At 40.1% G+C, this 22,570-nt stretch overlaps 2 protein-coding genes across 3 annotated transcripts; both read right to left on the minus strand.

Moving 5' to 3' along the window:
* Positions 1 to 1,102: 1,102 nt before the first annotated feature.
* LOC119985582 (F-box/LRR-repeat protein At5g63520-like) lies at positions 1,103 to 6,249 on the minus strand. Its single transcript, XM_038829873.1, has 14 exons — positions 6,233 to 6,249; positions 6,085 to 6,148; positions 5,220 to 5,363; positions 5,058 to 5,120; positions 4,338 to 4,523; positions 4,128 to 4,235; positions 3,819 to 3,911; positions 3,615 to 3,737; positions 3,425 to 3,532; positions 3,307 to 3,346; positions 3,088 to 3,231; positions 2,409 to 2,584; positions 2,194 to 2,318; positions 1,103 to 1,619 (listed from the first exon to the last, which is right to left on the minus strand). The coding sequence occupies exons 1-14, from the start codon at positions 6,247 to 6,249 to the stop codon at positions 1,193 to 1,195; spliced, it is 1,818 nt and encodes a 605-aa protein (XP_038685801.1). The 3' UTR covers positions 1,103 to 1,192.
* A 619-nt stretch (positions 6,250 to 6,868) lies between these two features.
* LOC119985316 (squamosa promoter-binding-like protein 13A) lies at positions 6,869 to 9,702 on the minus strand. Of its 2 annotated transcripts, none has more exons than XM_038829580.1 (5): positions 9,445 to 9,702; positions 9,285 to 9,339; positions 8,482 to 8,909; positions 8,090 to 8,223; positions 6,869 to 7,631 (listed from the first exon to the last, which is right to left on the minus strand). In XM_038829580.1, exons 3-5 carry the CDS (start codon positions 8,886 to 8,888, stop codon positions 7,021 to 7,023), a joined length of 1,152 nt encoding a protein of 383 aa, XP_038685508.1. In that variant the 5' UTR covers positions 8,889 to 8,909; positions 9,285 to 9,339; positions 9,445 to 9,702; the 3' UTR covers positions 6,869 to 7,020. The 2 variants fall into 2 exon arrangements, with proteins under 2 accessions (XP_038685508.1, XP_038685507.1); XM_038829579.1 differs by having other exon boundaries at positions 8,482 to 8,897; positions 9,445 to 9,701.
* Positions 9,703 to 22,570: the final 12,868 nt, after the last annotated feature.

Below are 22,570 nucleotides of genomic sequence, written 5' to 3' on the forward strand. Positions count from 1 at the left end.
GAACAATCGCTCCGTCAATCTCCTCACCTAACTTATTACCTTACATTTCCTATTATTATAGACACATACCAGAAAGAGGAATACCAAAAACTCTGTAGGACTTGTTCAAAGTTTGTTCGTTTCTAACAATATTACCATAATAACTGGCGTTAATTAAGATAGCTATTCACAATTTGACTGCAAATTCTATGCATATTTAACCCTTCATCCTTGTATTATCAGTCAATAATTATTAAACTGTTGTAGACAATAACATTATGCATAAGAAAATACAAAGCTAGGGAAAGAACCTTTTGTGGGTGCAGTTGGCCAATGTCATCAATCACTAAGCGTATGGAATACTCCCTATAATAAACCTTAAATCAATTTTCAAACTTGTAAATCGAGCAAAGACTCTGTCATCTCCACCATTCTATTTTCTTGCCAAATCCCTCGTCCATGTCTTCTGCTCTCTTCTTCCTCTTACACTGCATCCCACCACTCACAGTTCCTGAAGAAAACTTGCTTGCTTGCTTGTCTACAAGGAAGCAAGGTTTTTGATCATCCTGATTTGGGTAAGTTGAAAGGGAATGGAGATGTTGGAATGGCTCAATCAAATCAAATCTCCCAAAGGATATATTGGGTTGTTTCATTTGATTGAGCCGTGCCAATATCACATTAGTTTACATGATTTCAGGTGATGATTCCTCTTCTTCTCCCTATTCTCTGCCTCTCTTCTTATGATAGTACTGGAAGCAATGATTCTTACAATCTTTAAGCATAACAAGACAACAAGAAATGGAACCCGGCCGGCCATTCGAATTCAAACATTCTTTTCATATATATATAAAAGACATGAAAATTCTGAACAGTTGAATATAAATCCGAAACATTCTAAGTCTCTCTTGCTGTATGTTCTGTGGAAGGTCTTCGTTTTGTCAGATCGATCCCTATCATCTGAAATTTTGGTGTTTTCTTGGCTTCGTTGTTCTCCCAAAGGATATATTGGGTTGTTTCATTTGATTGAGCCGTGCCAATATCACATTAGTTTACGAGTGTTTGTCGAATTACAAAAGTCTTGAATATTGACGTGTTTTGTTGGGATCCGGGGAGAGTTTGGATTTCGGTTTGATAGGTGTGTCACATCACATTTTGTCTACACCACATCACTCTGCTCGATTATTTATGCACCGTTAGATGCGGATTTCAGAGTCTAACTGTGGTCAGAGGTTAAACTAACAGGAACATATGACAGGACCAAATAAACTGCTGCGTAAACATGGTGGCAACGACGAGGGTTGTTTTCCTCAGCAACTTCTTCTTGTGTAATTAAACCTGAACAGCCTCTTCCGATTTCTCCTCGACAATACACTCCAGCCAGTGGAACTCCAGGGAAGTTTCCTCGAAATGGATCACTATCCATATTAGGTTTTCCAGAAATCGATTTGCTGCGGAGATTCGAAGAGAATAGAAATCCACCCAAGACTTGTGGAAAGTTTGAATCTGCCTTCAAAGCTGAAAGGTTCTGGAAAGCTTCATCAGAAGTGCACAAGGCAGTGCCTGGATCAGAGTGGTAGAACAGGAATGAATCACCAGGATTGATGCCCACTCCTTCAATGCCAAGTTCACTACCATATGACCTGTTAATTAATCAAAAACCATAAGTTTTCTTTTTTTCACAAAGAAACCACCCATCCCTTTCACAAAGGCGTCCCTCGGGACGGGCCCCCTAAATCTTCAAAGCTTTATATTTTTTAAAAAAATATTAAACTGTTAATACTATAATAGTCACATAAAATATTAAATGAGATAGCTATATTGTTTATTGAAAGTGATTTGATGGAAAATGTTGATTACACCGACATAATTAGTGATTTTGCATTTCAACATGCTACAAGATTCATATTTTTAAATAATATACGACATTTAAGTTTTTTTTATCAAGAGGGTCCATTTTTTAGAGCTCGTTCGAAGTCCCCAAAGACTCAGGTACGCCACTGCCCCTTCAGACACATAAATGGGCGTAATGTACAACGCTGGCAATAAGTCAGACTGGCTAGTAGAGTCTAGAAGCTGATTGACTCAAACTCTCGACCTCGAGTACTGTAAAAACTAAGTCATGAGAGATAACCAACTAGGTTATCGCCAAGTGGTTTCATAAGTTGTTTCTAAACACTTAAAAAGAACATGTATGTTGGGTTTGTATCTAATTACCCTGTGACTTGATAGAACGTTAATGAGGTTCTGGCTCGCCAACTCACTGAACCATCAACATATAAGCCTCTTTGTAGATGAATGACACCAAGGAACAAATCTGGAACAGTATGCTGCTGATCCATCTGAAATAATGAAAGCATATAAAGGTTTTAGGAGTCGAGAAACAGTAACCCAGATGACGAAGTAATGGAAATTTGCATTGATTGAATAACCAGATCAAGAATGTCATCTACTAGTTCCTCTGCATTAAGGATTTGATTATGTCCTTCCATGGTGAAAGTAAGCCTGGATGTATTGGAGCCTTTTTCCACTGAAGCTGCCTGTAGTTGTGGACCGAATGGTATTACCCCTGTTGAACATGCCACATTGAATTGTACATCTCCAATTCCTGCACCTCATTTGAACAAACAAAGAAGACGATAAGTTTGTGTTAGGAAATATGGAACGGGGGTGAGTCCACGTTACATGGGTTTGGAGGAAAATTCATCTTACTCAAAATCTTAAGCCATGGAGTTCGACCTCCCTATGCCATATAAATTGCATTTCTTCTTTCTATTTCTTTTTACGTGGGACTTGGGTGAACTTCAACACTCCCCAAGTCCCTACATCTTCGAATGGTGATACATCTTAAAGTTTTTTTAATAGCTCATTTTTAGTGCCTTTTCAGTGTTCAAAAAGACACCTCTCAACCTCGCTCCGATACCACGTTAGAAAATATGGATAAGGGGTGAGCCCACATTAAATGGGTCAGCGTGGCATACGTGGTCCTAGAAGAAATCTCATCTTACTCAAAAGGTTAAGCGATTGAGTTAGATCTCCCTAACTTAGGTGAGCTCCAACAGTTTGTCGACTATTATGAAGGAAAAAGGTTTGTCTATCAATATATAGTACCAGGAGAGTTTTGCTTGTCCTTGGCAAAAACCAGAGCAACTGCACCAATCCAATAGCTACAAGAAGGAGAATTGTTCCAATTTCTGCATAAGAAAGACCCACTTCCATCGCCTACTATGGCTATTTCATCAGGCATCACAGCATCTGCATACACAAACCCATTAATTGACTGCAAATAAGATATCCTCTTCCATGAAAAATTGAAATGATGGGTCTCACCCATCTCTGCCATAACCGGTTTCATGTCGAAATTCTGATCCTGGAAAATCATACAGAGATTTAGCAGAGAAAAACGAATCCAGCGCGCCCTACCAGAAAAGAAAAACTAGCTACTTACCCCAAATAATATGATTCCAGAAGGGATTGAGCACCCTGAGACTGAGTCTGTGTATTGACTAATATCAATCAAGAACTGATCCACCATAGCCATTTGATAGTTCTGATACTAACTAACAATAATTCTATCATTCATACATACAATTAATCACATAAAAAAATATCACAGAAAAACACATAGCCTTACTTACCGTCCTTCCTATCAGAAGTGGGATTGTATCCACTTTCAATCCAGGAACAAATCCTACAGTTAACAAAATCCCGCGATTTTTCCGACTACGCTCACCATCAGAATCAGCATCGTCCCACTTCACCTGAATAATTGTACATGTATTTTCATCAAAGAAGGAAAAAAAAAAGAATGGAAATCCACTGTGATTATTATAAGGGCAAACCTCCTTTACTTGGCTTGTTTTAGCATCCATGCCAATAAGTCCACCTGCAACATTTGTGATTATTGGAGTTCTGGAACCCAGTTTCTGTGTGATCTGCATACGTAGAAGATTTAATTCATATTAATGATTCTTATTTTAGGAAATAATGGACTTGTTTGCTCAAACTCGACTATTATTGTAAGATATTGTCCGTTTTCCCAAACCCAACCGATCACAGGACTTCTATGGCATTTCAGGTCTCACAGCTTTTAAAACGCATATACTAAGTCAAAGAAACCATGAGCTGAAACAAAAAAAAAAAAAACTTACGAGTGTATGAGCCGATTCAAGGTTGAATCCTTTGCCAATGCTTGCGATGGCGAAGTCAGGACAGATAGGTTCTGCGAGAACCTTGTTAACAACCTCATTCACAGCCTCCTGGTAATTAATTAATAACCATAACAGAAACTTTAAGCACAACAATGAGACAAAGAAAGGAAATAAAATGAACATTTCTTGTACATTAAACAAAAAAATTACATGGAGATTAGGGTTGAGAGAGAGAGCAGACGCAAGTTTAGGCGTCGAGAGGATTCCCTTGCAGGCCTTGTTCCATGACTTGTTAACACAAGCCGCGGACGCAAAGGCATCAGCTGGTAGCCTAGAGAGTATGTCATGAAGAACATCTGTGTTTAGAAGACTGAAACCACTCATTTTTCTTCTACTCTAGCTACTCTATCTATCTCTTTGTGTTCTCCCACTTGAATGTTCAGTGGTGGTTTATATTTAGAATTACAAAATCCAAAAAGTTCTATTTTAGTTAGTTTTGAGGAATTTTTGACACAATTATGTGGATTTGGGGTATCTGGCTTTGGATTTTCTTGGACTTCATTAGCTTTTAGGGTTTCTTTCATCAATAACAGCTGCTCTTTGATATCCAAAACATAATTGTTTCCTATATTTGGTTGATTTTTTTTTCCTTTTGGGTCAAGACTGATGCAATCTTAATTACTGTACAGATCATATCTGTATGAATGTACATATACATGCATGTGCTGTCAATCCATCACCCAAACCGGGAAAAAAAAGGCAAATTTTGAGGGCATAAATGAAAATAATTAGTAAGTGTGGAGAAAAATTAAGATTAATATCAAAATTATTTTGAAAGAATGATTGAGAGTGAAAGCCGAGGAGATCTTAGGCTTGGAGAGGATTTCCTTCCAACTGTTGTTCCATGACTTGACAACATAAGCAGCAAACGTTAAATTCATGTGTGAGTTCATGTCTCTTCAAAGTCCAGACAGAGGTACGAGACTTGGCTTGCTAACATAAATGGCAAACGTTAAATTCATTTGTGAGTTCATGCCTCTTCAGAGTCCCGACAAAGGTATGAGACTTGGCTTGCTAACATAAGTGGCAAACATTAAATTCATGTGTGAGTTCATGCCTCTCCAGAGTCCAGATAGAGGTACGGGACTTGGCTTGCAAACATAAGTGGCAAATGTTAAATTCATGTGTGAGTTCATGCCTCTCCGGAGTCCAGACAGAGGTATGAGACTTGGCTTGCTAACATAAGTGGCAAACGTTAAATTCATGTGTGAGTTCATGTCTCTCCGAATAGAGGGATGAGACTTGGTTTATATAGGAGTTTGGGCTACCTGGCTTGGGATTAGTGGGAGTTGTTGCTATTTTGGAAACAATGGCGGGTCCATAATGTAATTATCTTACTATATATATATATAGAGAGAGAGAAATTCTCACATAAAGGTGTAATGTAAGGGTGTAAAAAAAGCGTTATGTTTTAATGGTGTGGATGAATGAGATGACAAGTGAGGTGCACTGTTTTGGGTCCCACATATTTCAAATAAATAGTATAAATATAATCTCTTATTTTACACCCTTACATTATACTCTTATGTGAGAATTCCTCTCTCTATATATATACTCATTAATGGCCTCACAGCCCAATATGAGGCATTTGACCGTCCCACGTACATCACCTAGAAATGAACTGCAAATGCCTTCTTAGAGTATTCGCAGTAATTTCCTCATCTCTATCCCTATTCTACAGTGTCACAAGATCATTATGCAGTATAGAGATTCAATTTTTACACTATGCACCCAACATATTCCTTATTGATCACCCAAAGAATAGAAATTGACAAACACAATCTCGTTATTGATCACCCAAAGAGTATGTACCCATCAGATTATTACTGCTAATTAAAGGATGGCAGTAGTAACTAACAATCAAGATCAAGAATGAGCGCCATCGAGTATCGAATACCTCGCAATCCCCACCCAAAATGTCATCCACAGAACACCAAAATAAACTGGTTCTACCCAAATTGCTAATAAATGAAATTTACACTTCCAAGAATGCTATTTTGCAGCAGTATCGCGTATATTATTACGGGGAAAACTTTAATACCAACCTTGAATTAGAATACATTTAACTCTGAAAAATTGTCAAAATCCAAAAATTATCTCTGTAAAATTGAAAAAATTCGACCAAAATCAAAATCAAAGTCAAATCAAGAACATTGAACCCTAAATTTTATGTTTCGACAAAATACATTCAAATAAGATGATTTCAAGAATCTTATATATGAGATGAAGGCAAAAAAAACTAGTAGAGGAGAGAACTACATGTGTTGATTTCTTCGATTCGACACTCATGGAGAGCAGACGAAAGCTCTAGAGAAGAAGAGTTCATATCTCGCAAATGATTTCACGTGTTCTCTATCCCTGCTAAAAGCTGACGTGTTAATTTTAGTGAGGTGTAAAATATAATTTGACACACAGAGAGCGTTTTTTTCACTCCGTCACCCTAAGAAAATAAATCAGATATAGAGAATAAAGTAGAGAATTATATAAAGATAGGAAAACTATTGCATCATTATTTTTTGACATGTTCTTCAAATATGAGGAGGATAGAGAGTTAGATAAGGAGACCATTGGCAATGCTCTTAATGTCCATATTGGGCTGCACCAAAACCCTTTACTCAAGGAAGGGTTTTGGTTATTCTACAATAAGAACTTCTGCTTTACAAAGAATCAATGCCATAGAATATTCAAAATGAGGAGCAGATCTTGATTACTCCCAAGACATTACATTGTCACAACAAAATAAGAGAACTAGTTGATTTCCCATTTCCCAAACATGGAATAAGGACAGAATGTGAACTTGGAAGTGAATATGCAGAGCAAGTTATGTAAGTAGTTATTCCCAATAGAAGGGAAGTGTCTGTGGAGCTTTGTTTCCTGATGCCTCATTAGAAGACCCCATTTGATAAGCAGTAGAATGGATGTTAGCATCCGTGCCGCTAGAAACCAGCACCGAATTCATGGAATTTAGCCCATGATCGCTGAAACTCCGCCCCGTGTGATGATGCACTGGAAGAATAGAATTAGGCTGCAACATGTTGTTGTTCAAATTAGTCCTGGATGTCTGCGTCGGCGGTGATGACAGAAGAGAGAGAGCACAATCCGAGTCCTGGACTACTTGTGTCGTTAACCTGTCACAGAACATCATATGGCTTCCCCCAACAGTTTGCGGAAAAGCAATGGTCTTGAGAAGTGGCCTGCAGACAGAAGATGTTCCGGGAGATGTACCTTGCAAGAATGCAAATTCCTTCCCTCCTTTATAGCCGCCATCCGACGATGAAGGTTCAAGAAATAGGTTCTGTTTGTCCCCAAAGTAGTGTTGTTGCTGCTGCAAGTTATTATTATGCCTGGCCTCCCCTTCACCATTGACAACCCCGGTCCAGCCTGGGTTCACCAAAGCAGAGGAGGGATACACAGTCACATTAGATAATGGCCACAGACGGGGACCTGAAAAGAAAAAAAAAATCAACGACTGGTTCATAACATGGTACAATGAGGACTAATGTATTACCAATCAAGTACTCAAACTACCCGAAATCCGAATTTTATTTTTAGTGAAGGAAGCTCTGCGAATGAAATATTTGGGAGTGGTTTGGAAAGGCCACTCTGGATACGGAAGGAAAAGCACCCAAGTGCAAGTCATTGACCAAAATAAAACATACCAACAGAAATCCGGACAAATCGATAGCTCGGACATAAATGAAGACACATGATGATAAGTGAAAACATACCAACAGAAATCACTTGATAGCGGTAACTAGATCATCACTTACATGAACATCAACCACGCGAAGTTGGATTTTGATTTGAGCAGATAAGATTCGGAGGAAATCATTACCTCTGATATATGTCTCTGCTTAAGGTGAATATTATTCATCCACTCAAACAATATTGAAGCAACTCACCTTGATAATTGGACAAAACGCTCCCTGAATGTCCGAGGGGATCTGGCTGAGGCTTCCTTCTCCTCCTATTGTGACCATCTAAGCGTTTTCTACAGCTTCGCTTACCTTCATCGAATTCCTCCAGCGAATGAAACCTATAGAAACAGTAGCGTTACCAGCAAAGCAATTATAATTGTGGACTGCACAACTAAAAATTGGCTGTAAAACTAGTCTTTCTGATGCTTGATTGCTTGACCCATATCAAAAGGTTGACAGCAGCCTAAAAATGAATTTAATCACATAATTTGCAGAACCTGATCCAATTGAAAGATGGGAAAGTACAAGAAAAAAATTCCTACACATCAATCCAAAGCAATTGTGCATATAAATGACACCAGTAATTCATATTATACCTGCTGCACTGTTGGCAGAATCGTTGTTTATGGCCACAAATTGTAACTTGTGGAGTCTTAGAGTGGAGTTCACAGACCTTATGGCGCCTATGATAGTCTCTGCAATTACTAAGATCGGCAGCACACCCGTCCACGAGGCACGACGCTACCTGAGTTCCATTAGTCCCCGCTCGTGCCCTCTTCGCTGATCCTGAATTTAAAGACACCATTTTTGAGACTCCAAGCTCCTTCCACTTATTTGTTGATGACTGGTTGCTTGAATTTCCCACCTGACCAAGCTTCAAATCGACCGAAAAATGGCCTCTAATCCCATGATTCTGAAAGCCGCCGGAATCATCCACGCTAGGCATTTCTACTTGCGCAAACTCAGTCAAATCCCAAGAAGTTGTTCTTGAGTTCCAGTCCATATATATAATCTGAAATTCCACCTATATCTTTCTCAGCTTTTGTCTTCTATTTCCCCTTCACTAAATCAAATATTGTTGCTAAACTAATCCAAATACAAGGAAAATTAAGCATAAATTGAAGAACTGAAGTGAACACAACCACAATTTGCAACTAGAATTGGAGTCAAAATGTTCTTGTTCCTCTTAAGTCTTAACTCAGAGAACCCACAACAGATTACAGAAAGTAACAGATAGCAATACAGTTGCAATACAGATAACAGATAGCAATACAGTTTAATTTGTAGCTCCAAGAAGATTGGAAGCTACAATACAGAACAAAACAGAACAGAACAGAACAGAACATAAATAAAGAAATCATAAATACAGAGAAAGAGGAGATAGAGAGAGAATACTTACAGGAGGCAGGTTCCCCAACCTAAGACTGGTTTTACTCTTTCCAGCCACTCAGTTACTGACAATGATTCCCAACACAGACCCAATAGAACCGATTAGTCCACTCAGTATGGAAAAACAGTTAGTTAATACAAAAATAGTAAGAAACAGAGTAAGAAGCTACCAGCTCTTGGACGGTCCCCATTTGCAGAATGCCATTAAAAGTGACCGTACAGAAAGTCAAGGATAATTTAGTTTATTGAGGTTTAGAATTTAGTGAGAGAGAGAGAGAATACACAAAATGAAGGAAGATAGTTAACTGAGATTCTTATCTAGAGTGGAAGAAACGAAAAGAGGTTCCATGTTTAGGGTTTGTGAGAAGTGTATGAATAGGAGATGGGGAAAAGATTAACAGGGACAGGCTGTTTGTTCTTTTGAACCCAAGGAAAAAAGAGAAAAGAGAAGAAAAGTACAAGGGATGGATGGCTTTAGGACAAAGCATGTGGCTTTGTGTTTCACAATTTCATGGCATGTCTTGCTTTTGGGCTTCTTTCTTCTCTAATAGCCATACTCCACGCTCCTTACCATGGAGCGTGAGGTCAAACGCTGCAAATGTTAGATATACTTCACCAGTAATTTTTAGAAATTATGTATATTTCAATGTTTGACGAGACCATAAAGTTTATTCTTTAGAGTTTGGAGAATTTGACCTTGTGTGCATGAAAGTTTTTCACCTGACGAAAAGATAAATTAGGTTAAAATTTAGTGTATAGCCACAAAAATATTATTTTAGATGAAAATCAAACTTAAAACCTCTTGAGTACATATAATTTGACTCCAAAGAAATTTACGAACTACGTTGTTTCCACCTATGTGATTAGCTAGTAATTCTCTCTTAGGAAAGTTGATCGAAGAAAATACAAAAAAGCACTTGAACATGTATTGAATGCTCACGATGTCCAATTCAAATATTCAATCAATTAATTTTGAGGGAAAAAAAACAAAGTCCATGAGTTAAATGTGCTCCTGCAAAAATATCTACATAGGGTGGTCCATTTACAAATTGAAGATCACCACCAATCCAATATAGAATTATTGACAAATATTACCAACCAAACGGACTCTATATGTACACGTCTTCCAACCATCGCACTTGACCAACATGGGCGTAGAGCGTGGCTATTGGGAGGGCAAACTAGTAAATATCAATTCAACGCCAGACAGGTCTCTTAAACGAGCAACTACCAAAGTCAGTGTGGTAGATGTGAATGGGAATTGTCAATGTATAGGCCCATGCTACATAATTTGTGAATTAATTAATTAAGATCTTCTCTCTTCATTTGCGGTTGATTTGCCACGTGTCACCCTCTTCACCGGTCAAGTTAAGAGCAACTCCAATGAACTCTTGAAAATAGATTTATCAAGCACTTAAAACTAGATGTCCACAATTGATCAAAGTGAACTATTGATATACATATCAAATTTAGTGGACACTTGATATATCAAGAGCCACTTGAAAAGTAAATGTGGATCCACATAATCATACAAAGCTTGACACCTTACAACATCCTCCTCACTTTTCCTCTCTCATCCCCTCAATGGACCCATGCACGAACTTTGGAAGAGAGTGAAGGTGAAGGATTTAGAGTGTTTGTCATTGTGGGTGAATACTTGATATTATAAAATAAAAAATAAAAAATAAACTAGTTTTGAGAAATATATGAAGTGTGGACACAATTGGGCTTGTTTGGGAATGCTGTGAGGTGTGGTGTGGTGCTGTGAGGTGAGTTGGAACGCAAAAAGCTGTTTGACGCATCACTTTTAAAATTGCGGTGCGGTGCGGTGTGGTGCTGTGAGGTGCGTTTGGCGTATCTAAATTACGGTTATATTAGATGACTAATAATATTAATATAAAATAACTTAATGTCTATATTGTACATTAATCAAAAATAAAATAATTTACCTAATTTTATTACGTATGACAATTCAACATACATTGTAAGCGTTTGGGAGTGCTGTGAGGTGTGGTGAGGTGCTGTGAGGTAAAAAGCTGTGGTGCTGTGAGGTGAGTTGAAACGCAAAAGCTGTTTGGCGTGTCACAAAAAACTGTGGTGCTGTGAGGTGTGTTGCAACTGAACGCAGTGCAAACGCACTGCCAAACACCCACAATAACTCCCATTGCGGATGCTTATGTATGAATGTCGGCACGCTACAGTGATCAGCAGTTTCGGTTGGTATAAATAAGTTGGACCGAAAATATGGTTTTTGTTAGCAACCACAATTCGGGATTGGTGGGTCTCCCTGATGGCATGCGTTTAACACACCATGGAAAATAAGTCTGAATTTGTATTAAAGGTCGGTAGGTGGAATGATTATGGTTGACGCCTGACGGGGGAAGCCGGGGTCTGCAGTAAAGTTTTTACAACGAACTCCGTTATAAATGTATTTTCATTGCTTAATAATTTTTTATAAATTTCAAAAAATTCATAATTATATTTTGATCTGCATTACGAGTTCAACAGTATATTTATAGTGGGGTTTACAGCAACCCCAACCACTCCATGAAGGGTGACCATGAGAATGGTTCAAGTCAGTGGTGTGTCCATGCATGTGTGGTAGTCAAGTGCACAACAACTTCATGCTAGCTGGAAAGTCCGATACTGTTTCTGGGATGTGACTCTTTCTTTCTTTGTCAGTCATCAAAACCGCAACGAAAATTAATGCTAAAAAGAGTCCGTTGAATTGTCTCAATTATTCAATATGAATGCACATTATTCATGTAAAATTTTGAGCCCGATATGTGAGAGTGGTAAAATTTTATTCGGTATGAATGATCAAATTTGTCCAACTCATAATAGATCAAATTTAGACATAAGTTATATGTTTGAAATTCGAGTTCAAATACAAAAATTTTATCAAGGTTAAAACGGAATCCAAATCCAAACACAAAAATATTGTTCGTTTTCCTTGTCCGGACCCTCAACTATATTAGGTTATTTTCCGGATTTAAAAAAATTCGAGTTTGATCAATTAAGTAAGTCCGAAATCCAATCAGGGTTAGGATCCGAATGTGTAAATATTTCATAAACACGTACTGCTGTCCGACTCGTAACTTATTTTTTACCACCCCTACTCACATGCCCTACATGATCCATACGAAATCTTGTATGTCCATCTTAATTATTGGGATAGTAAAAAAAAAAATGCTGGAATACGTGAGACAATTGAAATCTCTGTGTGCATGGCTTCTATGGCCTAATTTACACACACAATAATTGATTGACATGAATAAATATTAAATGACAATCAACGGTCACGTTCTATGTATATATATTCTTCATTGATTTTCTAAAAGTCTATAATCTAGTGATGGTAACGAAGAGAATTGAGTACGTGTGATCCATAAATTACATATACTGTACGTCTTCCTTAAAAGACAACACAGAATAATGCTAAAAAGATCACCTTACATTTCAAGTCAAACCACATGATCATGACAAGAAACTCCAAGTACAGTTGTGATGAAAATCCCGCTGCTTAGTCCTACCAATCAACTACATATATATACTGTGGATGCTAAATTTGCACCGAAGTATAGAATGTGTATTAAGTAGAAAGATTTAAGAGAATAACAACACAGAATTTACGTGGTTCGACAACTTGCCTAGGTCCACGGAGTCTGATCTTTTATTAGAGTTGATTGTCGATGATTGCTTACAAATGTCGGATGAAATGTATTTATAGGCTTGGGATATGTCAGTTGATGCGGTTAATCATCTCTGGTAACTTCTCTTGTAACTGCTACTGGAAACCGTCGGTAACTGACTGTCGGATAAAACTGCTTCTGGAGACTGTCGGATGAAACTGCTTCTGGATAAGGTCCTTCCGTCGGGGAGAACCATACATACGGATGTACTTGTTTACTCCACAAATACCCCCAGCCTTTTAATTTACCTAAATAAATTTAGGATAAATTTAAAGGCTTTTTTCATGTTTAAAGGAAGTAGTTTCCTAACTGGATTAAAATGCTTTGAGTAAATAGTCTCCTTCTCCTTGTTGAATTAGGAGTCTCGACATCTTCTATAAATAGCTACATTATGTGAAGATTTTCCTTCGTTTTTAAACTTCATATGCTTCAAAGGTCATCTCTTTTCTGCTCTTCAAGAGGTAATTCTTTTTTCTTGACTTAAATCTTCTTGTTGAATTTACAATTTTTTTTTTTTTTACTTGGGATAAACCCTCTCGAAATAACGGATGAAAATTATTAGATTGAGATTGGGGGTCTCGCTCCCTTGCCAGACCCCCTTGCCGAACCCATGGGGGTTCGGCCCTAACCCCCTAATGGGGGTTCGGCCGAACACCATGAGGGGGGTTCGGTCCCAACCGGGGTCTGACTCCCTTGCCAGATCCCCTTGTCGAACCCATGGGGGTTCGGCCAAACCCCATCGTCTGGCTCCCTTGCCAGATCTCCTTGCCGAACCCATGGGGGTTTGGTATTGGGGGTCTGGCTCACTTGCCAGATCTCCTTGCCGAACCCATGGGGGTTTGGTATTGGGGGTCTGGCTCCCTTGCCAGATCCCCTTGCCGGACCCCCTTGCCGAACCCATTATATATATATAATTTTTAATCTTCGATCTTACAGGTTTCGTCATGGGTAAGCTTAAGGATTTGATTTCTTCTCCAGAGAGCTTAGCAGCATTCAAAGCGAAACACCATATTACACACCCATTTGACATTCGGGTTCCTTTTAATGACAATAGGGATTCTGATCCCGAATTCATCAAGGTTCCCATTTTTCTATTATCGGAGTGCAGAATCCACATTCCATTCTCGCCACTCCTTCAGGAATTTTTCATGTATACTGATCTTCATCCCTCAGAATTAGCTCCGAATGCTTATCGGATCATCGGTGGCGTGATACAAATGAATTCTTTCTTGAAGAAAAAACTTGCTACTATCGATCTTTTCTGCTGCTACTCCATCCTCAAGAATAAGAGTTCAGATGGCAAGTATTACTTGTCTCCGAAGAAGTGTGATTCGGCATTAGTTCATTGTCTTCCAAACTCCAATAAAGACGTGGATTATATGCTCGTCTCCAGGCATTGGAGCGGCTTTACATCTCGTAAAGGGGAACCCTTAGGTATGCCTTTGTTCTGATCTTTGGTGATTTTCTTGTCATATGCATATATATATTGCTAATTTTTCTGTTTACTACAGGGCGTATGCCTCCACTCCCGGATGTGCTTAGTGAAGCTGTGCAAGAGGTTCTTGATGATTCTTATGCTAAGTCTAGATCTGGTGGTAAATTTTGGAGATCTGCCCCAGTGTTATTTGGTTGTAAACCTTCTTATCGTGGTTTTGCTCCTCTCCCTCATGGTGTATCACTTCAAGTTACCCCCAGCGCGGCAGCGACGTAAGAGGAAGCGTTCTTCAGCTACAATTACTCTTCCCGTCACTTCTTCTCCTACCGGGGTCGGATCAGATTCTGAAGGTGATAGTGAGGAAGAGCAGGATGATGATGAACTTCAGGATACTTTCAGTGAGCATTCCATAGGTGTGTTTTCCTTTTCTTAATTTAGTTGTTATTATATATGTATGTTTCTCCATAGGTATTGTTATATACATACCTTTTACGTATGATTGCAGAGATTCTTCCAGGCAGATCTTCTGGATCTCTAAACAGTATCTCCATTCCTGATCTTCCTAAGGCAAAATTTAGTCCCTGGGCAAACATCTTCGGAGCTCCTAACCCTATTGGAGGATCTTCAACCTCATTCACGAGCTCTTCTTTAGTTAAGTCAACGTTATCTGTTCCGTCTCCAGGAACTCATTGTCTGCCTTCCCTCGGAGTGCCCAGAAGTGCCGATAGCTCTTCTTCTCAAGGTGGCACTACATTTGCTCCCTTTTCTCTTAGCAGAACGACCTTAAGTCTTTCATCTTGGAATAATGCTGACGGCATGTTCAAAGGTTTTGTGGATAATCCCTTGTCCTTGCAAGTTGGATATTCACCTTTCTGCCTTGAGAAGCTTTGTTCTACCATCTCCAATGAGGATAAAGAATTCTTTAACAAACTTCCCAAAGGCGAAGACCTTGGCTTGCAGATGCTCCTCGGGGTTTTCCTCTAACCTTGCTTATTCATTAGATATTAAATGCATATGTACGTGATTAAGTCATACTAACCTTCTCTTTTGTTTGGATCAGGGATCTCAAATGTGCCTTCACTACATAGTTGATTTGAAGCATCAACTTTTTGAAGCAAAGGCAGAGCTTGAAAAATCAAAGACGATGCAAACTGAATTTGAGAAGGTTGTTGAAGAAAAATCCATTCTTGAAGCGGAACTTGCCGAAGCCAAGGAAGAGATAGAGAAGATCCGGAGCGAACTTTCCAAAGCCAAAAACCAATTGTCCAGAGCTGAGGTAGAAAAAACGAAAACGGTTGAAGAAAGCATAGCTCAGTGTTGCAAAAAATATACGGAAACGCTTGCTGTTGAATCCAACGAAAACTTTGGACTTGGGCGAGGTTGTACACTTCTTGCACTTAAGATTCCTCCAGAACATGAAGCGTGGTCGGAGGACTTTTTCCAGTGGCCCGCCCCCAACCATCCTTGCCCGAGCCTAAAGAAATTTCGCGAAAACAACATTGGCCTGGACAACAATGCTCCTGGAACTACGTCGGCCACTGATCCTGGACAATAGGAATTTGTTTCTTCTTACTAATATCTTAGATTAAGCCTTTTCGGCTTGCATATTTAATTAATTGTATGAATAAAGTCTTTAGCTTTGACTTTTCTTAGTCTATTTCTTTGAATAAAGCCTCTTGGCTTAGGCTTTGCTTAGTAATAAAGCCTCTTGGCTTAGACTTTTCTTAGTCTATTTCTTTGAATAAAGCCTCTTGGCTTAGGCTTTGCTTAGTAATAAAGCCTCTTGGCTTAGACTTTTCTTAGTCTATTTCTTTGAATAAAGCTTCTTTAGCTCATTTGTTTTTGGAATAATGCCTCTTTGGCTAAGACTCACTTGTCTTTTTCTTGGAATAAAGCCTCTTCGGCTTTGTTTTTGTATAGCTTTTTTTTCCGTAGGCATTTATGCAGAAAGCAAAGTACTTTATTCATTGCATAGGAGGGAAAAGTTTACAATCTCTAAATGGACCAACTTGCTAGAACTACCATCGCCCTGTCTAAAATAGATTTAATACGGGCTGAGAGGTCCAGAAGAGACATCCGAAGCCTTTGTGGGTCTTGAGCCATTGCCGCCACCCAGGCCATGTCACATATCTGGATGAGTGAGTGTTGAACAGTTTGTAGAGTGCCTAGGAGCTCTTTGTTGCAATTGTCAGCAGTCTGGAATTCCCTCTTCATATACTGTAATTGTTCCTTAAGATCCTCGACTTGATCTTCCGCATTGCTGGTTAGGAATGAATCGAGAACCTTCAGTTCTTCGTCATCTTCATCATCTTCAATTTCAATCACCTGCGTCGGTGGATTGTTTATCGGTTGCTCAAGGATGATCATATCCTCATCCTTTTCTTGATATTCCAACTTAGCTTTCTTATGGAGAGAGGCTCCTGCTGGATGTTTAGGATTGACCAAATCGTCATCCTCCTCATTCTCTATCATAGACCTCTTCTTTGGTGGGACATTGGCGGAACGTGAAGAAGAACTCATTGTTATAATAATTGTTGTTCTTTCTTTTTCTCCGTCCCTCTGTACTTTTCTCTTGTCCATTTATAGGTGGAAGTGATAAAACGGTTGAACTGCGATGATTAACAGCGCCGAGACGTGTGAAGTAACTGCAGAGACGGTTGAATGACAGTTTTAAAGTCACTTATGGCCCTCTTTTCAACTGCAAGTAACCTTTAGCCTTTTTGCCAACCGCAAGTAACTTCTTGTCTCCTTTCCAACCGCCTCTTAGTTAAAATACTTGATTTTCTTGACTAAGATTCCCAACTTGTCTTGGAATCAAAGATCAATATTCTTAATAAATTGAAGCCTGAGCAAGAATCAGATAATCGTAAAACTTTCGTAAACTTAGTTAAAGAAATAGCAAGAAGTAACTAAATGCAAATTTAGATGAAGAGGAAACTTATTCTTTTATTGATGATACGTTGCCGAAGGCTTAAATCAGCCATAATCGGCATTACACATAAAATCTCCTTAGGTTGGAGATATTCCAAGTTCCGTGGACACTTCTGCCATCTTGCTTAACTAGTTTGTAGGCTCCTTGGCCAACCCGTTCTGTAACTTGGAAAGGTCCTTCCCAATTTGGACCCAACTTTCCATCAGTTGGATCCTTAGTTTGAGATAAGACTTTTCGTAAAATGAAGTCCCCAATTTCAAAGCTTCTTGCCCTAACATTTTTATTATAGGATCGGGACAACACTTGTTGGTAAGCAGCCAGCCGCACCATGGCCTGATCCCTTCTTTCCTGCAGCAAATCCAAATTTCTTTCCATTGCCAGATCATTGTTACCTTCTTCAAATACTTGCGTTCGGAGAGTTGGAAGCCCTATTTCTAAGGGAATGACAGCCTCCGCTCCATAAGTAAGAACAAATGGGGATTCTCCCGTAGACCTGCGAGGGGTGGTTCGGTATGCCCATAATACTGACGGAAGTTCTTCTACCCACCTTCCTTTGGAAGACTCCAACCTTTTCTTAATTTCATCTAAGATGATCTTGTTGGATGCTTCTGCCTGACCATTGCATTGTGGGTAGGCCGGGGTGGAATAGAGATTCTTTATCCCATATCCGCTACAAAATTCTTTAAACTTGGCACTTGAAAATTGAGTTCCGTTATCACTAATCAGGGCATGAGGGATTCCAAACCTTGTTATGATATTTTCCCAAACGAAGTTCCTTGTTTCTATATCTCGGATTGCTGCCAGAGGCTTTGCCTCGATCCATTTCGTAAAATAGTCAGTGGCGGTAATTAAGAATCTTCTATTGCCAGTAGCTCGCGGAAGTGGTCCAACAATATCCAACCCCCACTGGGCAAAATGCCATGGACTTGTAAGAGGACAAAGATCCCCAGCCGGTTGGTGGGGGATTGGTGCGAATTTTTGACACTTTTCGCACTTTCTTACGTACTGCAAAGCATCCTTTTGCATGTACGGCCACCAAAAGCCTTGGGTAATTGCTCGAAATGCAAGTGTCCTTCCCGCAGCATGTGCCCCACAAGAGCCTTCATGAATCTCAAACAACAAGTCCTCCACTCTTGCTGGGTGAACACATAATAAATATGGACCTGAGAAAGACTTTTTATAAAGCTTTTGATCAGAAGATAACCAAAAGCGTGATGCTTTGACTGTCAATTTTCTGGCTTCTTTCTTATCCTCGGGAAGAATGCCATCCTTTAAGTAAGCAACAATGGGATCCATCCAACTTGGCGCCTGCTCTTCTGCGCATCGTATCTCCTCTGGCATCTCATCTATGCTTGGTCGTTCAAGCACTTGCACTTGGATAACCCTCTTCACCCCTAGTTGGTCAGCCGATGCAAGGGTAGCCAAAGCATCTGCATGATCGTTCTGCTCCCTTGGAATTTGTATTACTTTATAGTCGTGAAGTTGGTCGAGTAACTGTTTAGTTTTTTCCACGTACGCTGCCATGGTTGCTGTCCTGGCATTGTAGAGTCCAGTGAGTTGATTGACTACTAATTGAGAATCTGAATAAATCACCAACTCCTTGGCCCCAAGTCTTAGAGCATTCTGGACTCCTTGAAACAAAGCCTCATACTCTGCTTCATTATTTGTTGCTGGAAATCCTAGCCGTATAGCCATCTCTAATACTTCCCCTTCCGGTGCTACTAGCACAATTCCTGCTCCGGATCCTCGCCTTGTTGAAGAACCATCAACCTGCAATTCCCAAAGATGTGAAGGAGTTACCTGTACCTTCCATATCTGATTAGCTTCTTCAGGGCGTTGCTCCGTAGTGAACTCAGCAACAAAATCAGCTAAAATTTGAGCTTTAATGGCAGTCCTTGGGACGAACTTCAAATCATATTGAGCCAATTCGACTGACCATTTGGCAACCCTTCCGGACATGTCTGCTTTTCCTAGCATGGTCTTCAATGGATATTTTGTCACTACTTCTACGGGGTATGCCTGGAAATAATGGTTCAACTTCCTAGAAGCCATTACCAATGCCAAAAGAAGCTTTTCCAGGGGAGAGTACCTCGTTTCAGCATCTAGCAATGTTTTGCTTACATAATAGATTGGGTACTGAACCTTCTTTTCTTCTCTCAGGATTACGACGCTAACGGCATGATCAGATACTGCTATGTAAAGTTGAAGCGTGTCTCCTTCCTTAGGAGTTGCTAACAATTGGGGCTTCTGCAAATAACTCTTTAACCCAAGAAAAGCCGCTTCGCATTCATCATCCCATTGGAAAGCTCTTCCTGACTTAAGTAGTCGAAAGAAAGGCCTGAATTTGTCTGAGGATCTACTAATGAACCTGTTAAGTGCCGCCGCCATTCCAGTTAATTTCTGTATTTCCTTCACTTTAGTGGGTCGATCCAAGCATTGAATGGCCTTGATCTGTGTTGGGTCGGCCTCGATTCCTCTTTGTGTAACGAGATGGCCCAGGAATTTGCCCGTACTAACTCCAAAAGCGCATTTGCTAGCATTGAGCTTTAGGTTATTTGTCTTTAAGACATCAAACACCTCCTGAAGGTGCATCAAATGATCTTCTTGAACTTTGCTTTTGACCACCATGTCATCTATGTAAACTTCCATAGTCTTGCCAATTAATGATCCAAAAAGTTTCGTCACCATTCTCTGAAATGTGGCACCTGCATTCTTTAAGCCGAAAGGCATTACTTGGTAACAAAATATTCCTTTTGGGGTAATGAACGAAGTCTTCTCCTGATCAGATGGGTGCATTGGGATTTGATGGTACCCTCGGTATGCATCCAGGAAGCTCATCCTTGCCATTCCTGATGTCATATCCACCAATTGATCGATTTTAGGAAGCGGGAACAAATCCTTTGGACATGCTTTGTTCAAATCAGTGAAATCAACACAAACCCTCCATTTTCCATCTTTTTTTCGGACCACCACTGTGTTTGAGAGCCATTCGGGATATTGTACTTCCCTGATGGCCTTAGCTTCCAATAAGTTTTCTACTTCCTTAACCACGGCCTCCGTATGCTGTACGGCTGACCTTCTCCCCTTCTGAATCACAGGTTTAAAACCTGGTTTGACATTTAATTTATGGATTGCCAATTCCGGATCCACCCCTGGCATCTCATAGGGAGTCCATGCGAACACACCCACATTTCTCCGTAACATCCCAATTAAGGATTCCTTCTCTGATATGGTCAAACTAGTCCCAACTAGAAAGTATCTGTCAGGACTTTCTGGTGTAACTTGAATCTTCTCAAGCTCTTCCATTGACTTGGTTGCTGGCTCCTTTCCAACTTCCTCTAAGACTGGAGCCTCTTCTTCCATCATCATAATTTTTCCTGCTTGTTTTGTTTTTGCCATAAAACATTCTTTTGAGGCAGCTTGGTCTCCTCTTATTTCCACCACTTTGTCCCCGAAGGGGAATTTGAGCATCTGATGATAAGATGAGGGAACAGCTTCCATTAAGTGAAGCCAAGTCCTGCCCATGATTGCATTATACGTTGAGGGTAGATCTATAACAAGGAAATCCACCTCAACTGTTCTTGGACCTGCCGTGACTGGCATTCGTATCCTTCCGAGAGGCCAAACTGGGGTCGCATTAAGGCCCACCAGATGTGTTGGAACAGGAATCAAATCTGCATGAGTTTTCCCTAACTTTTGGAAGAGTGAATAATACATGATCTCTGCAGAACTTCCTTGGTCTACCATCATTCGCTTCACTGTTGCTGCTCCGATTTGCAGGGAAATCACGAGAGCATCATTATGCGGAAAGACGACTCCTGTTGCGTCTTCCTTGGTGAAAGTGATTGCAGTTGCCTCCCTTGGTCTCTTAGTTCCCAAATGGGGATTAAGATCCATCCGCATTACCTCTTGTTGGTGTCGGACCTTCCTATACTCCGTTCGTCTTATCGCATCGCCAAGTTGTGCATCCGGTACCATTGCATCAATAAAATTAACGACGTAGTGTGAAGGTTCTCCCCGTTCCTTTGACTGAGGTTCTGCCTTCTTTTCGGCTGCGGTTTTTTCTTTGTCAATAAATTCTTTAAGATGACCCTGCTGAACCAATTCTTCCAAATGTCGTTTGAACTCTCTACAATCTTCTGTCCTGTGACCTTTGTCTCTATGATAGGAACACCATTTGGACTGGTTTCGAGTGGACGGATCCCCTGACATTTTATTTGGCCGCCGAAAATACGGTTTATCTGCGATCTGAGGTAGAATTCGAAAAATTGGGTCCTTAAATATTGTTTTTACCGCCTCGTAAGAAGTAGGCTTTGGGTCCTTCTTCGAGTCTTTTTCTTTCCCATTCTTCCTTTCAAACTTCTTATTTTCCTTTTTTGTTCCTTCGTGAGAAGCAAACTGTCGATCCCCCTGTTTGTCTTCTTCCAATTTGACGTATTGCTTAATCCTGTCTTGAAGCGCGACCATACTCTTGGGTGGAGCCATTGTCAAACTTTCTCGTAATTTATAATCACGAGGGAGCCCGAGGCGAAAAGTAGCCACTGCGGTCTTTTCATCACAATCTTCTATATCTGCATAGGTATCTGAATACCTAGCGGCGTAAGCCCGGAGTGATTCTCCTCTCCTCAGATGTAAAGCAAATAGTGTATCTAATGTTGCTGGATCTCGACTATTTGCTATGAATCTTGCTACGAAGATCCGGGCCAACTCTCTCCAAGACGAAACTGAATTTTCTGGAAGTTGGTGGAACCATTTCATGGCTGTTGTCCCGAGACTTGACGGAAACATTTTGCACATGAGTCCGTCTCGACCTGCCCAAAGTGCCATTTTATGAGTGTAGGCTGAAATATGTGCCACAGGATCTGTTTTTCCATCATAGATTGCAAAAGTTGGGGGTGAAAATTTGTTTGGTGGATCTTCCAGTCGTAGAGCCCGCACAAAGGGTGTGGAAGTCATCTTTCTGAGGCTTTGCTCGGCCTTCTTCTGAGCACTCCATAAGACTTCCCCAGTATTTTTCGTCAACCGAATCTTTGGGGAAAGGCTTCGACGTCTTATCCTCCTAGACGGTTGTGGGGACTTGTTCCTTGGACCCCTTGGAGAAGGAGTCTGCCTTCTCCTCTCCGTAACTGGTCCCCTCCTCCGATGAGACCTCCCAGTGCTCCCACTGTCATGCTCCCGAACACGCTTTGGATCCGTATCTCTATCACTTCGGACAACACTCTGGATTTCACTAGCCA

The sequence above is a fragment of the Tripterygium wilfordii genome, chromosome 19 (genome assembly GCF_013401445.1).
Source record: "Tripterygium wilfordii isolate XIE 37 chromosome 19, ASM1340144v1, whole genome shotgun sequence".
Classification (NCBI taxonomy): domain Eukaryota; kingdom Viridiplantae; phylum Streptophyta; class Magnoliopsida; order Celastrales; family Celastraceae; genus Tripterygium; species Tripterygium wilfordii.